Below are 13689 nucleotides of genomic sequence, written 5' to 3' on the forward strand. Positions count from 1 at the left end.
TTGATGTTTACAGTGAGTTGGGTGTATTTAGCGGGACTACTGCTTCACACAGTGATATATTAAGCAGTTCTAACTGATTGTAATCTACTTCGGGTTTTTGGTTTTTTTTTATTTTTTAGCTTTGACTCCTATGTAATTAACTATGTTGAAACTCTAAATAAAATGTTCTTCTTATTACTGTATTATAGTACCTAAAAATTTTCAGTAGATGTATCTTGACTTGATCTTTAAACTAAGTTCTTAGAATCATATAACTTATTTGTGTGTTTTAGGCTCTTAAAAATAATTAACCGTTTATTTTCCATTACTAATTTTTGCTGCTGCTTCTTTCCTAAACAGATACAAATGTGAGCTTGAGAGAAGCCAGCAAACATTGATCGCAGGAGACTTAGCATTCAGCGGCACTCCACAGAAAAGTTTTACTGCTCCTTTAACACCAGTTCAAAGTCATAATGGTAAATGAGTTTTTCTTCATCTAGCACAGACAGTTAACTGTCAGTTTTCTTGGAAGGTGGAGGAGTATTTTGTATATTGCACTTGTAATGAGTTGCCTAGTCCCTATTTCATAGCTTATTATGAGAGTGTCTAATTCATAGAACCTTAGGTTCCAAGTTTAAAACATATTTGTGCAGATTGAACGCTTAATGCAAAGATTACATCTTTTCAGCACTACGTTGATGGACATGGAGTAGTAGTAGGAATATCCACCAACAGACTGCAGCAGTTTTTTTGAATGCCTGTTCCTAGTGTCAGCTCTTCCCTTCATGTAAAGAAGAGCAAATTTCTTCCTTCGTGTACCACAGGTGCTTTAGCCAAAGTTCAGTCAACAGTCATGTATTATTTCTTTAGAATTTTTTGGGGGGGGCTATTATTATGCATAATAACCTGCACAATTTATGCACTGTGTCCACTTCAAAGCATCATTTCTATCTTCAAATTAGTGACATCAATTAGATGTAAAATATTTGAATGAACTGGAAAAGTGAAAGGAAGTTTCCTTAACTAGAGAACTTGTTCTGTAGCCGGACACCCTTATGCTGCCTATGCAGAAAAACTTTGATGGGCTTAATGTTAGTGAGTGCTGTTTACCTCGTTCTTTGCTATGAACCGATATTCTGTGAGTTTGGCATCTCCATCTTACTCCAGTGGGAAATCTGAGATACTTTCTTGCACTCATGTTCCTTTTGGTTTCTTTATACATATCTGAAAAGGGGTACAGTAGTGGCAATGTCAAGCACTCCACTAAGCATGGCACTCCTGAAATGGACATTAGATTAAATTTTTTAAATAACTGTATTTAAAACAGTATTTCTGGGAGAGTTTTTTCCATTGAAAGCTGGAGTCTTAAATTCTTTAAGATCATAGAATCAGAATATCTCAAGTTGGAAGGGACCCCTAAAGATCATCAAGTCCTGCTCCTTGCAGGACTACCTAAAACTAAATCATATGACTAAGAGCATCATCCAGACACTCCTTGAACTCTCACAGGCTTGATGCTGTGACCACTTCCCTGGGCAGCCCGTTCTAGTGACTGACCAGCCTCTCAGTGAAGAACCTTTTCCTAATGTTCAGTCTGAACTTCCCCAGTGCAGCGTCTTTCCATTTCCTCCTGTCCTATTGCTGGTCACCAGGGAGAGGAGATCAGCAGCTCCCTCTCCACTGCTCCCTCTTGAGAAAGCTGTAGACTGAGATAAGGTCACCCCTCAGCCTTCTCTTCCCCAAGTGACTTCAGCGGCTCCTCCTAAGTCTTGCCCTTGAGAGCTTTCACTGTCTTGGTCTCCCTCCTCTGGACACACTCAAATAGTTTGCTATCCTTCTTACACTGAGGTGCCCAAAAGTGCATACAGTATGTGAGGTGCGGTGGAGAGTGGGACAATCACCTCCCTCAACTCCTCCCTAGAATGCTGCCAAAGCATTCTAGCTCTAGAATTTTCTTGAGAGAGTTGCAGAATTATAAACAAATTCTAGAAAAGGGAAGCAAGACTTTTGTTTTGGACTAATATGCTCCTCTACAATTTCAGTGGAAGAATGCTAAATAAATTATTTGTCCAATTACTATTGCATTTGAAAGGAAATTGAGGAAAAGTTCCAGTGTTATTTTCTGGTGATTTCTTAGAAATAGTAATGCCCTTGGGCTGCTGGTAGGAAAACTTAAGGAAAAAAAAAGTATGTATGTGTATATATAATGTAACACATCTATGTTATGTATTTTTTAATGTGTATATATATACACATTTCCTAGAGAGAGAGATAAATTTTTAAAAACAATAAACTCCTGGCATTGGATCCTTACTTTTAACAGTTGTGTTTTCATTCTAATGTCAAGCTCCAGATATCCCACCAGTGTTCTTTTGAGGTCCTAAATTGCTGAACATATTGTACATAAACTTGTGTCTTCCTTATGATCTGACGCTTCTGATAGCTGTTCATTTTCATCATTCCTGTGACAGCAATAGGCTAGAAAAAGCTGACTTATGTACTAAGTTAGATTATGAAGAAATATTCATCATGTCTTTGTAGATGCTAAGTTTGAAGAATTAGAAGAAAAATACAAGAAGAAGTACAAGAAAGAAAAAAGCTGGAATTAGAACTGAGAACCATCCAGGTTAAGGTAAGTATATCTTGAGAATGGTATATGAGATATTTAAGAAAGTAACAACTGAGTGAACTTGGAAAATGGAGTGGAATACTAGTGAAACATAGTCTGCATCACTTAAAGTATAATTTAAAAAAAAAGACAACCTGTGTGTACTGGCATTCAGAAGTAATCTTGGAGAAGGCAGAAAAGCGAGCATAATTGAATAGCAAAGGAAAGAAGGACACTAAAGACGAGAACACATCCTTCAAAAACTGGAAGTCTCATGCAAGCAAGGACAAGAGAAAACGCTGTCGGTTGTGCCAAGTTAAATATGATGGGATAATAAAATAGCCTTGAAAAGATTATGAGAAATAACTTGCCTAGCAAATAAAAACTCATCAATTTTTCAAACACCTAAGTAGTAGGAACTGTATTGGGGAATCTCTGAGGCTGGTAGATGACCAGAATATGAAAGCCCCCAAGGAAAAATGGGCCATTGCAGAAAAGATGAAATTGTTTTTTATTTGATGTTAACTATCTAAGGGCTTGAAAAGTTTTCTGTATCAGAGCCTTTCTTTATTGGGGTTGAGTCTGTGGCACTGGCTCAAAAGTCAAAGTAGTCTTAAAATAGATTCATAAAATGAATAGTAACAAAAAAACCAGACTAGATACAGATACTATTTACCCATTAATAGAAAGGGCACTGCAGTGTGTGTGAACTGCTGAATCACTGTGATGTGATTATTTCATTCTTGATGCTGGGAGGTGACAAGGATGATGTAATTTTTTTTTAAAAAAAGGCTTACAGTACTTATTCTTAGATATGTAATTTAGTCAGGCCAAATTTTTGTCCTGGACAAATTGTTAGAAACTTAAAGCAGTGTGTTTCTTGATGCATATGTAGGTATGGTGTGTGGAGAAAAGATCAACCATTTATTTGTAAAGAGAAATCATGTTGCACGTATTTTCAGGGTTTTGGGGCTTGTTAAAAATAAATCAGAGAATGTGTGAGTTAAGTGTGATTCAGTATAATGTTTTTGGACATCCACAAAACTCTGCAAAAACTAGGCAATTTTGATAAGAGGGAGTTCTTCTAAATTTAAAGATTTACAGCTTGGAATAAATGGTCAGTTTTTACATCTGGAAAATGATCAACAGTGGTGCCTGAAAAGGATTGGTAGAGAACTATGCTATTCAGCATATTCATTAGTGAGCTGAAAAAGAGTTGGATAAGGTCGTTGAAAACCACACAGTACTTTGTAATACTAAATAATTGCAGTAATTAAGATGGTAAGTAAAATTCAGTGTAAAAAAAAAAAAGAGTGAAGTAAAGCATCTGGGAAATAAATATAACTTGGACAATGCATACCCAGTACATTCAGGCTCCAAATTTAATGAAATTATTCCAGGAAGCAATTCAGTAATTACTGTGGCTACTTCTCTGAAAACGTCAATATTGTGTTCAGCAATGATGAAAAATATTTTTTTAGGAAAGAAATTAAGAACTAATGAGAAAATATTCTTTGCCCGTATGTAGGCAAATGGCTCTCACATCTTGAGTATTCCCTGCAAATTCTGTTCATCTCCTCTCCAAACAGATATGGTAGAAGTGGATGGTACAAAGATGAGTGAGGACCAAGAGAGGAAACAGGAAATGGTCATTTTTGTATTTTTCATGAGGCATAATTACAGTACCAGATCTGCAGGCTCTGAACAAAAAATATTTTATTACGCTGTACTGTGTTAAATGGCACAACGCTTTGTCACAGAGTATTGTAAAAAGGCCAAAATGCAAACAGATCTGAAAGAAAGTTCATGTAAAGTATTTCAGTGAAAATTATTAACTCCCCTTAATTTCCTGGATTAAAAGTTTTGTCTCAAACTCTATAAATTGAAATGGCATATAAGGGGAATGATTACGATATGCATGATTAGGTTTTTATGCTCTTTCTATAACCCAAGTTATTTCACAAGGTTGGAGACAGTATTCTGGACTATAGAGATTTCTGGTCTTACCACAGCTATTCCTGTATAGCAACATATTCTCTGGTTGGACCGAAAGTCAGATGGGGTATTACCTGGCTTAAGTTTGAAAAAAGTAAAAACTCAAATGAGGGGTATTTGAAAATCCAGTTAAAAATACAATAGGGGCTTTAGAGTTTGTGGTTTTTGGTGGTGGTGGGGTTTTTTGTTTTGTTTTGGTTTGGTTCTTTGCACTTAGGGAGAAAAAACCACGTAGTGTTTTGGCTCTATTTAGCTTTTCTGTAGGAAGAGGTTGAAAGCTGGTACCTGGCATATTTTACTTTTGCAGTTTTGGGGTGTTCTGTGTGTATACGTTTAAATCTGTTCAGAGTTTACCTAATTGTCTAGAAGAACTAATTGTGGCTCAGATATCAGATATGTTAGTCTAAGTTTAAATCTGTTCAGAGTTTACCTGATTGTCTAGAAGAACTAAATGTGGCTCAGATATCAGATATGTTAGTCTAGACTTCTATATTTCTTGCAGTTTACTTGTGTCAACACTTGCCTTTAAAAATGTAGGCTTCGATTTTGAAAAATGTAGGAGGTAAATGATGGGATCTCTCTTGAAAAAGACAAAAATCTGGGTATGTTACTTACACAGGTTGAACTACTTTTTTGGAGATCCTGGTTTGTGTTTGGAAGCTATCTCGGATACTTGAGTTAATGGAATTTAATTTATGTAGTATCAAAAATAACTATAAATAGTAGTTTGTACTGGTGGATGATGTTGTGTTATAAAAATGTGAAATGACCATGACCTATTATCTACTTATTAATAAATCAGTTATTTTATTATATGTTGGATAGTGAGCTGTGTAAAGGTAGATTTTTTTTTTTTTCTTGGACACAGAAAATAAATCAGCCTCAGCCTCAAAGCTCTTTGAGTCACAGGGAGATCGCTCGGCATCAGGCCTCCTCATCTGTGTTTTCATGGCAACAAGAAAAAACACCATCTAGAAATCAAGAAACACCTGCAAGGGGAAGTTCTGCAACATCCTCTTTTCCATGGGAAAAAGAAGCCAATTCTAGTGTAATATCAGAAAAGAACGAGTTTGACAACAGCTTTGCTGAGAATTGTGGTTCTTCACTCATGATCCAGCTAAGAGCACAGAACCAAGGTATATGATGCATTTCTTTAAAACCCAGAGGCAGTCTCCGATATGGTTTCATGAAAGCTGGTGTGTAGATAGAAGAGAGGCATTGAAATTAGTGCTTTAGTGAGGAGAAGAGAAAGATACCTGTTGTTGCCTTTGGCAGCTAGCCCAGCTGGCTGCTGGTGTGTGTGTATTTGCAATGATGGGCCAGTACATGGAGATTATCCACAAGCTGTGGTATCTTTTACATAAGGCTGTGAGAGTTAGAAGGGAGGAATTGGTATTTTTGGGGTGGGTAGGGGACATCGTAAAAAAGCAAAATGTCCTTCTACAGTAATTCCATTGCTCACGGAACAATTATCTTAAAGAGTTTAAAAACTCTTCAGGGTTTTATGACATCTCACTGTTAAATTCAGTTGTATTGCTTCCTTAATTTTATGAGTCTCGAGATTTATGACTGAGCAATACCTGTGTTAAAAATTCATTGGCTGATCATTCTTAATGCATAACTGAGTTGGTCCATAATGGATGTTACTGGGAGCACAGAATGAAGTATGATGCCCAAAGTGCAATGAAAAAGCAAAATATCTTGTGTTGCGCATATTGGCATTCAAAAAAATCAGAAGAGAGCAAGTGGTTTGTTGTGGATTTGGTGAACATTTACTTAAGCGTACTGTTTGGACCAGCTTTTCCACCAACCTTTTCTTGCAGGACTGTTTTACAAGTTCCTGTACTCTCAAATTGTTTATTCAGATACCTACATGTAACAATTCCATCTAGGCAGCATTTTCAACTTGGAAGCCATATAAATGCAGCATCAGGAATACACTTTTTTTTTTTTTTTTTTTTCCTATAAAAAGGATTACCAGATAATAGTAATCTAGGATAACACTCCTGGTAGCTGACTAGTGTTTTCTACTGTAAAATTAGGTTGTGATTTTGGAAGGTAAACTCTTACTAATGTACATTGTGACAAGATCACTTGGATTTGCTTTATATGTATGCTGCTTTGGGGCAGGAAAAAGATTCAGATATAAAATCCTGTATTTACAGATGTCCAATAACTGAAAGGCCTCTTTGAAGCAGAGGGCTCACAGCTGCCCCAAACAAGTGTTTGTAGAGGATATCTTTCCTTTTAAAAAGAAAAAAAGCTAAAATAGCTATGTCAAGTAAAATGTTTCTCTGTGTTTAAAAGCAACAACAAAAACAAACAAAAAGCAAAACAGCAGAGGAACAAATTACCTTTTCCTTTGCAGCATTTGTGCCTGACCTCATGTTTTGCTGTGTTCTCGTAGATTACGAAGCAGAAATAATTGATTTAGTGTCAACTACCTTTTGGTCTTGATAGGCTGTTATTGATGTAGTAGTAGAAGGGAGTTGAAAGTTTTGGTTTTAGCTTGCTGAACATTTTATGGGGTGTCTGCCTGTGTCAGGAACTTCAGTTGTTATCAAACATATGAAATATTTTAGACTATTTAGACACTTGGAAATTTGAGTGCCTGGAAGATGTACCTTTCAAAGCAGAAGGTATCCTTTATCTTTACTGTTTTTAAAATTCAGAGTTAAATTCCACTGTTAAAGACCTAGAACAACAACTGCAAACTCAAGAAAAAGAGAAGAAATCCCATATGAATAAACATCAAGAGACTGAACTGCAACTGGAGAGAATGAAGTTGGAATTAACACAGAAGGATAAAGTTCTGAACAAAACCAGAGATAAACTGACTCAAATAAGAATGCAACTTGATCAAGCTACCACACAGGTAAAGTGTTTCGTCACGTATCTGACTGTTCTTACAATGCATTCCCAGTATTAATATGTGTCAGTTTTCAGCTGCTTTAGTACGAACCATGGTTCTCAGATAAGTTTCTTTAGGATTGCTGAGGATCAAGGTTTGAGAAGTATATGTTAACTTGATATGTATTACCTGTAAAAATGTAAATACTGGTAAGCAGTTGCCCATTTCCTGGAAGGTCCTTAAACCACCTGAAGAAATATTTTTTCATCCTCAGGCAAGATTGACTGGAATTCTGAAAAATATTTTCTGATAAAGTTACATAGAGCAACAATGACATCTGGTGGCAAGTTCTGACCTTAGAGGGACTCTCTCATGCAACTTTGGCTGAAAAATCAGTATTTGTTGCTTATGCTACAGGGTGGTGTTGGGCCATAGTAAATTGCTTGGGTAAAATAAAATCTGTGTAAAAATGTTATGCAAAATTGAGAATGTCTGTAGTTTCTAAATGGGATTTCATGACCTAATCCTACAGAGTTTACATCCATAGTAAAAAACCAAGAGGATAGTGCAATTTGCTTAGTCAAGAATTTAGAGTGTATTTAAAGGCATGCATATAAAAATGTAAAATGGTTCAGAGTTTTGCTCATAATCATGTGAAGAAAATGCCAGTGTTTAAAATATTTGAATACAAACTGCAAAAGATAACAAGAAGTTTTCTCTCCTTCTTGATTAGTCAAGTTGTATGACCTTCCTAAAGTCCTTTTGTGCAGCATTTGACAAATTTGAAAGTAGTGCACACACATAATAATTAACTGAATCTTCATATTTCTATCTATCTTTTTACTTTTTTTTCTGCTACTTTGATTCATCTACAGGATAGGAAAAAAGATGTTTCTGTGTGTATCTTCTCAGGGTATAATAATTTTTATCCATCTTTGTCAGCAAGTTTCTACATACTACTTAAGTATATTGGAAAACTGGTATTTCCCACAACTCCTGTAATGGTTTCACGAACTTTCAGAAAGACCTGAGAAGTGTGGGTCTTCACTCTGGAGCTGGGTGTTTGCCTGCTGGCAGTGGAAGGAACCTACACTTTCAGCTTAGATGTGCACAACTAATTTTTTGACATCGAAAACTAGAGGAAGCAGTTCTGTTTCAGGCATTCATCTAAAGAAAGAAAAGTTTTCTGCAGTTTTCCTCTTATACTGTGACACGTAGGGCTTAGAAAGCAGTCATTTCAGTCCATCAGCTTTAGAAATCATCATTGGATGCTTTGGGTAATAAAGACATTGACTTAATTATTTCATTAATAAGGAGTGCAGTAGGGTCAAAGGGGCCTCCTTGCACGAGCTTAGGAAATGCTCATGACCAGAGGTTTGCAGAAGAGGACTTTGCAGATAATATACACTTTACTCAGCATAGTTACTAGTGTCAGCTACTGTGACAGCCAGCTGGTGTCACATCTTTCCTTTCTTTTGCACAGCAATTATTGCTGATAAATTTCTTGGTTTTTTATTCATTGCTTTTTATTGCCCTCATGCTTCTGATTGTTTCACATCCTAACAAACCTCTGAAATCTGTGCAGAGTCATAATTATAAGGTCCAAAGGCATAGGAACAGGCTTTGAGAAATGACAAGTACAGCTGTTAATCCTAATGGATGCCTACTTGGCGTGTTTTAAGATCCACACAAACTAGATTGTCCTCCTACAGACTTCAGGAAGTCTGTTTTGGGAACACTGTTTTTTGTAGCTTTCATGACTGCCCTTGTAAGATTATCTTCTGGCTCAGTTCCATGCTAGGTATTATTTTGAGACTTTTAACAAATTTTCCTAGAAAAAAATATCAGCCGCATAGTATAGTGAGTAAATAATAGCAGAGATTAATTTGTCCACTTGTAGTGTAATGTAATTCTTATATGAAACTTATCTTTAAGATGAAGAATCTTAATACCATTACTTTCACTAGTTATAGATTTTTTTTTTTCCCTTTCTGTGATAGGAATGTTGCTGTAGTGTTTTTTAAGCAGATGACATAAATTGGGTTGGGGCCGTTCTTGCCCATGTGACGTTTACAGCATCTGTCGAAGTTGTTTTTAACCTGTGGTTCACCGTGTAAGAGAAGTGTCTCTGAGCAGGCAATATCTGCTAATGAAAATTAGTTGTTATCACTCCAGTAACCAAAATAGAGACTTGTAGCAGTCATGTGTTTATTTCAATATTTACTATTGTACCACTGTTTTCTAGGAACTGTCTTGTCAGCAACGTTCCCTACAAACACTGGATCAGACGTGCAACCAGATACGAAACAAACTGAATCAGGAGCTACAGCAAGCCAAAAATGACTTCAATGCTCTGCAGGCAGAATTTGACAAAGTAGGCTTTTTTATATTAAAATCTTCTATGAGAGCTGGTATTTAGTTGTCTTAATTATACAGAAAGCAAAAAAGAATTCATGTGGGGACTTGTATTAATGTTTGTACTAGCTGTTTTGTATTTACCATTTCTCACTGGAATTCTAAGTATTTTAAAGTGAATTACAGGCTTTTAAAAAGTCTGGGGCTAGTCCACTTCCCACAGGGAAGGAGAGGTGAATGCAGAACAGAGAGGAGCAGCTAAGGCTGATCACAAGAGACACCTTACATAGAAAATGTGCAGAGGTGCAGTTTGATGAGGGAGCTAAACTGTTCAATGGGGAGTTGCCCTTTGGAACAGCAGCCCTGTTTCACACAACCTGGCCATGCGCTCCTGGTGCTTCTTTTTTAGCAGTGCTACCCCTCATATGACCCTGCAGAGAGCTGACACAGGAGCTAAAAGAACTAAAGGAAAAATTCTGTATAAATTAGCATATGTGTACACGGCCACAAGTGTTTGCTATCAGTTGAACTCCCTGATCTGGTTCTCCACAAAATCAGATGAGTGTCAGGGCTTGTGTTAAGGAGGAATGTAACTGTGAATCAGGTCTTCCACAGCTTTGGCAGCAAGTAACTATTAGAACACATTAGTTTTCACAAAACCATAATTTGACAAAGTTGGAAAGCAGCATAAGCCTAAAGAGAGGGTGAGCAGAAAAGAGGGATGTTTGAAAGCCTCAAAAAACTCTTGAAAGCAGCTATAAAGTAGCAGAGCTAACTGAATTTCTAAAAAGGGCCACAAGTGTTTGAGAGTTATATTGAGAAGCCCCATTAGCAGGCAGGCTGAACTGAAACAGCATTTCTAAAACTGACAACAGCTTTCTTGCAGGCTTGTTTCATTTTAGAAATGGCAATACATTCAGTCAAATATTTGCAGTGGGGGGTTCTTTATATGCGTGTTATTTGGTATATGCTTACTGAAGAAATTGATTTCATATAGAGAAGAAGATGTGCCTTTTAGTTCTTTCTCCAAGAAAGTTAATTTATTACCTAATGACCTCAGAATAGACTTTCTTCCCTTTTTTGACTTGATAATGGCATTTTCTTCCTTTTGAATCTGGAGCATTATAGGACTATTTTGAAAGAACTAAAACCTGTTTGGTTTTTGTAAAATCTGTCAATGGAGCAATAAGTGCAGTTATGAGCCTAACTTTCTGATTCTTCTAGCTTAGCAAAAAGACTATTACATTCCCAAACTCATTTTTATCCTACAGATATCATTGTGGTGATGTAGCTGCAAATTGGATGTATTAATATGATTTCAGACAGTCTAGAAATATATGTATTTTAGAGACATACCATCTTTCTGGACAGAGGCAAAAGAGTGGAAAGGCAATAAGTAGCTATTTTTAAACCACAGAAAAGCAACTGCAGGTTCATGGTGGGAGAAAATAATGTAGTTTTATTTTGTAATAGAATGTTGGAGTTCAGGTATGTGAGGTTTTGGGTTTTTTTTTTTAAAGTTATATGCCTGTGAATCTCATATTGATTTTCAACATTCTTATAGGTAATGTCAGTGAAACAACACTTGGAATGTGATACCAGTGATCTCACCCAGAAGCTGTGCAGAGCAGAGCAGGCTTTACTAGCAGCTCAGGCTACAGAAACTGATTTGATAAGAAGGTTGGAGGTAACCAATGCAGAGGAGTAGTTGATAGAATTAACAGCATAAATAAATCTATAAACACTAATAGTGTTGAGCATTTACTCAGAGTATTTTCCCATAAGCAATCTTTAAATGCTTCTCTAGATTATCTTAATAACTTATCTTCACTTGTAACACAAAATGAGGTCTTAACTAATATCATTTAGGTGAATGAAATTTGTGAAATTGGCTGCGCGGTTAGGATTAATTGCTGTAATGCTGCTGATACGGTTCTAGTTCATGTTGGACTTATCTTTTATCAAAAATAGGTTTTTGTTTCAAGAGATTTTTGCTTTGGTCCTGAAATAAAAATATATTCATGCTTGTCTGATTTTAAAAGTAAGTTCTAGAATCATTGACTACATTTTTCTTAGAAGAAACAGTCCAACAAATATGCACTTCTGTAATAACTTTCCCGAAATGAAAATAAATTCAGAGAAGTCTTTGGATGCTGCCATACTACCTTATATTCACACATGCAGAAACCTTTTCACTTTGTCTCCTTTGTCTTCTCAGTTATGTTGTTTTGATTTGGTGGCAATTAGGGCAGATACGTTTTATATAGAGTAGATATTTTATATCAGTTGAAATTGTTACAGTTGTGCCACTCAAGACCTATTGATGCAAATTTTATTCTTTATTTGGAGAACTGGAACTAAAAAAGAAAGAACTCAATAATCCTACATAATCCATGTCACAGTTTGTTTTATTTAAATGCTCTTATTTTGCTTGTTGCCCATCATCATGAGCAGATGTAAAATAATCTGGCATAATTTCTGCCAAAAAATTACCTGTCAAAATTCTATGAACAAATTTTAAGTAAAATAGTTGGTTCTGTTCACATCAGCACAAACGTTGGTACAGCTTTAGTATATTGTGAAACTTTAGGTACATTCGTGCTGGTAGATTACAATTACAGTTATGGAGTGAAGTTAGATTTGATACAGTTTTTTGAGATCCCATTGTCAGAGAGCGTCTAATTTGTGGAAACACTTTTTTTTTTTTTTGGTGCAAATTCTTGGGAGTGCTTAATTTCATTTACCAGTCTTGCATCCATTTTACTAGTCTGTAACTATATTCAGATTCTTTCTTCATATTTGTGTATCTTGGTCAGACAGTTGAACAGCTGGTGACAGTGATGGTGGGTTAGAACATGACCAATGAATTTATAAAGAAGCTTAATCTGGGGAAGACTGTAATATTTGAAGAGATCAGTAACACTACAGTTCTCTATTCTGAGACTTGCGTATGAGAAAGAAAGAATTGTTTCAAAGTATTGGAGGCTTTGTTGACAGATTTTGTTCATAGCAAAAGAAAACGAGGGTGAGACTGGCATTTCTTTTCCTTTATTCAACCGAAATTGTTGCAGTATTATGCTAAGCACCTAGCTACCCAGTGGAGAATACAGTTATTTTCCCCTGGTTAATCCCCTGCTGTGTTTGGTCCTTACTGTATCATACGATTGGTGTTCCAAAAAAGTTGCAAAACAGATACGCTTGTCAAATATACTGGACAGTCCTTATTCCAAGGACTTCAAGCTTTGCACTGGTGATATCTCAATAGCTTAGCAGTTCTGGCATCTTAGCGTATGATTTATATTTTGATGGTGCAAGCAAGCTGATAACTATTCTTGGAAAAAATGGTCACTTAGTCCCTGAATGGCTCGTAAGCCTGCCCCATGAAGAGTTTCTCCAGAATAATAGTACACCTGTTCTGGAGTTTGCTTTGGTTTGGCTTTTGCTTCTTCAAGGGACAATTGCAGAATGGCTAACCAGAGTAAAACAACGTACAAGTGGAATCCATAACTGGATTGAAACCAAATTGATTCTTTTGCTTATAGCTTTGGAAAATGTAAATGGCTAGTTACCATCAGATACTTAGTCCATTAAATTATGGGTTCCTAGGTTTTGCTGAGTGCTGCTTATTTGGAATCTTTGCACCAAATAAAAAAAAATTAGACCTTTCAGCCATTTTTATTCCTCAAACTTGTTCATTTTTCTCTCCATAGGTCACCCTAGATTTTCTAATGAACAGGCTTGTTTCGTTTGTGTACTTGTATTGCATCTGCATATGGTGCTTTGAATGCAAGAAGTTTGGACACTTGCAGTTCTTTGAAAAAATACTGTTAAGATTACTAGAAAACTTTCTTCATTGAAACTTACATGTGACTGCATTTTTTTTTTCTTTTGATTGTGGGTA

At 36.2% G+C, this 13689-nt stretch overlaps 1 protein-coding gene across 1 annotated transcript in view; it reads left to right on the forward strand.

Moving 5' to 3' along the window:
- Positions 1 to 339: 339 nt before the first annotated feature.
- The window catches only part of CENPF (centromere protein F, 350/400kDa), a gene marked incomplete at both ends in the record, with an annotated part of 29259 nt that continues 15909 nt past the window's right edge, over positions 340 to 13689 (forward strand). The window contains 7 exon segments of the mRNA XM_010081071.1: positions 340 to 455; positions 2521 to 2559; positions 2562 to 2611; positions 5451 to 5718; positions 7255 to 7457; positions 9679 to 9807; positions 11353 to 11475. Coding sequence (XP_010079373.1) covers positions 340 to 455; positions 2521 to 2559; positions 2562 to 2611; positions 5451 to 5718; positions 7255 to 7457; positions 9679 to 9807; positions 11353 to 11475 — 928 coding nt within the window.

This window comes from Pterocles gutturalis, unplaced genomic scaffold (assembly GCF_000699245.1).
Source record: "Pterocles gutturalis isolate BGI_N339 unplaced genomic scaffold, ASM69924v1 scaffold5509, whole genome shotgun sequence".
NCBI classification, from domain to species: domain Eukaryota; kingdom Metazoa; phylum Chordata; class Aves; order Pterocliformes; family Pteroclidae; genus Pterocles; species Pterocles gutturalis.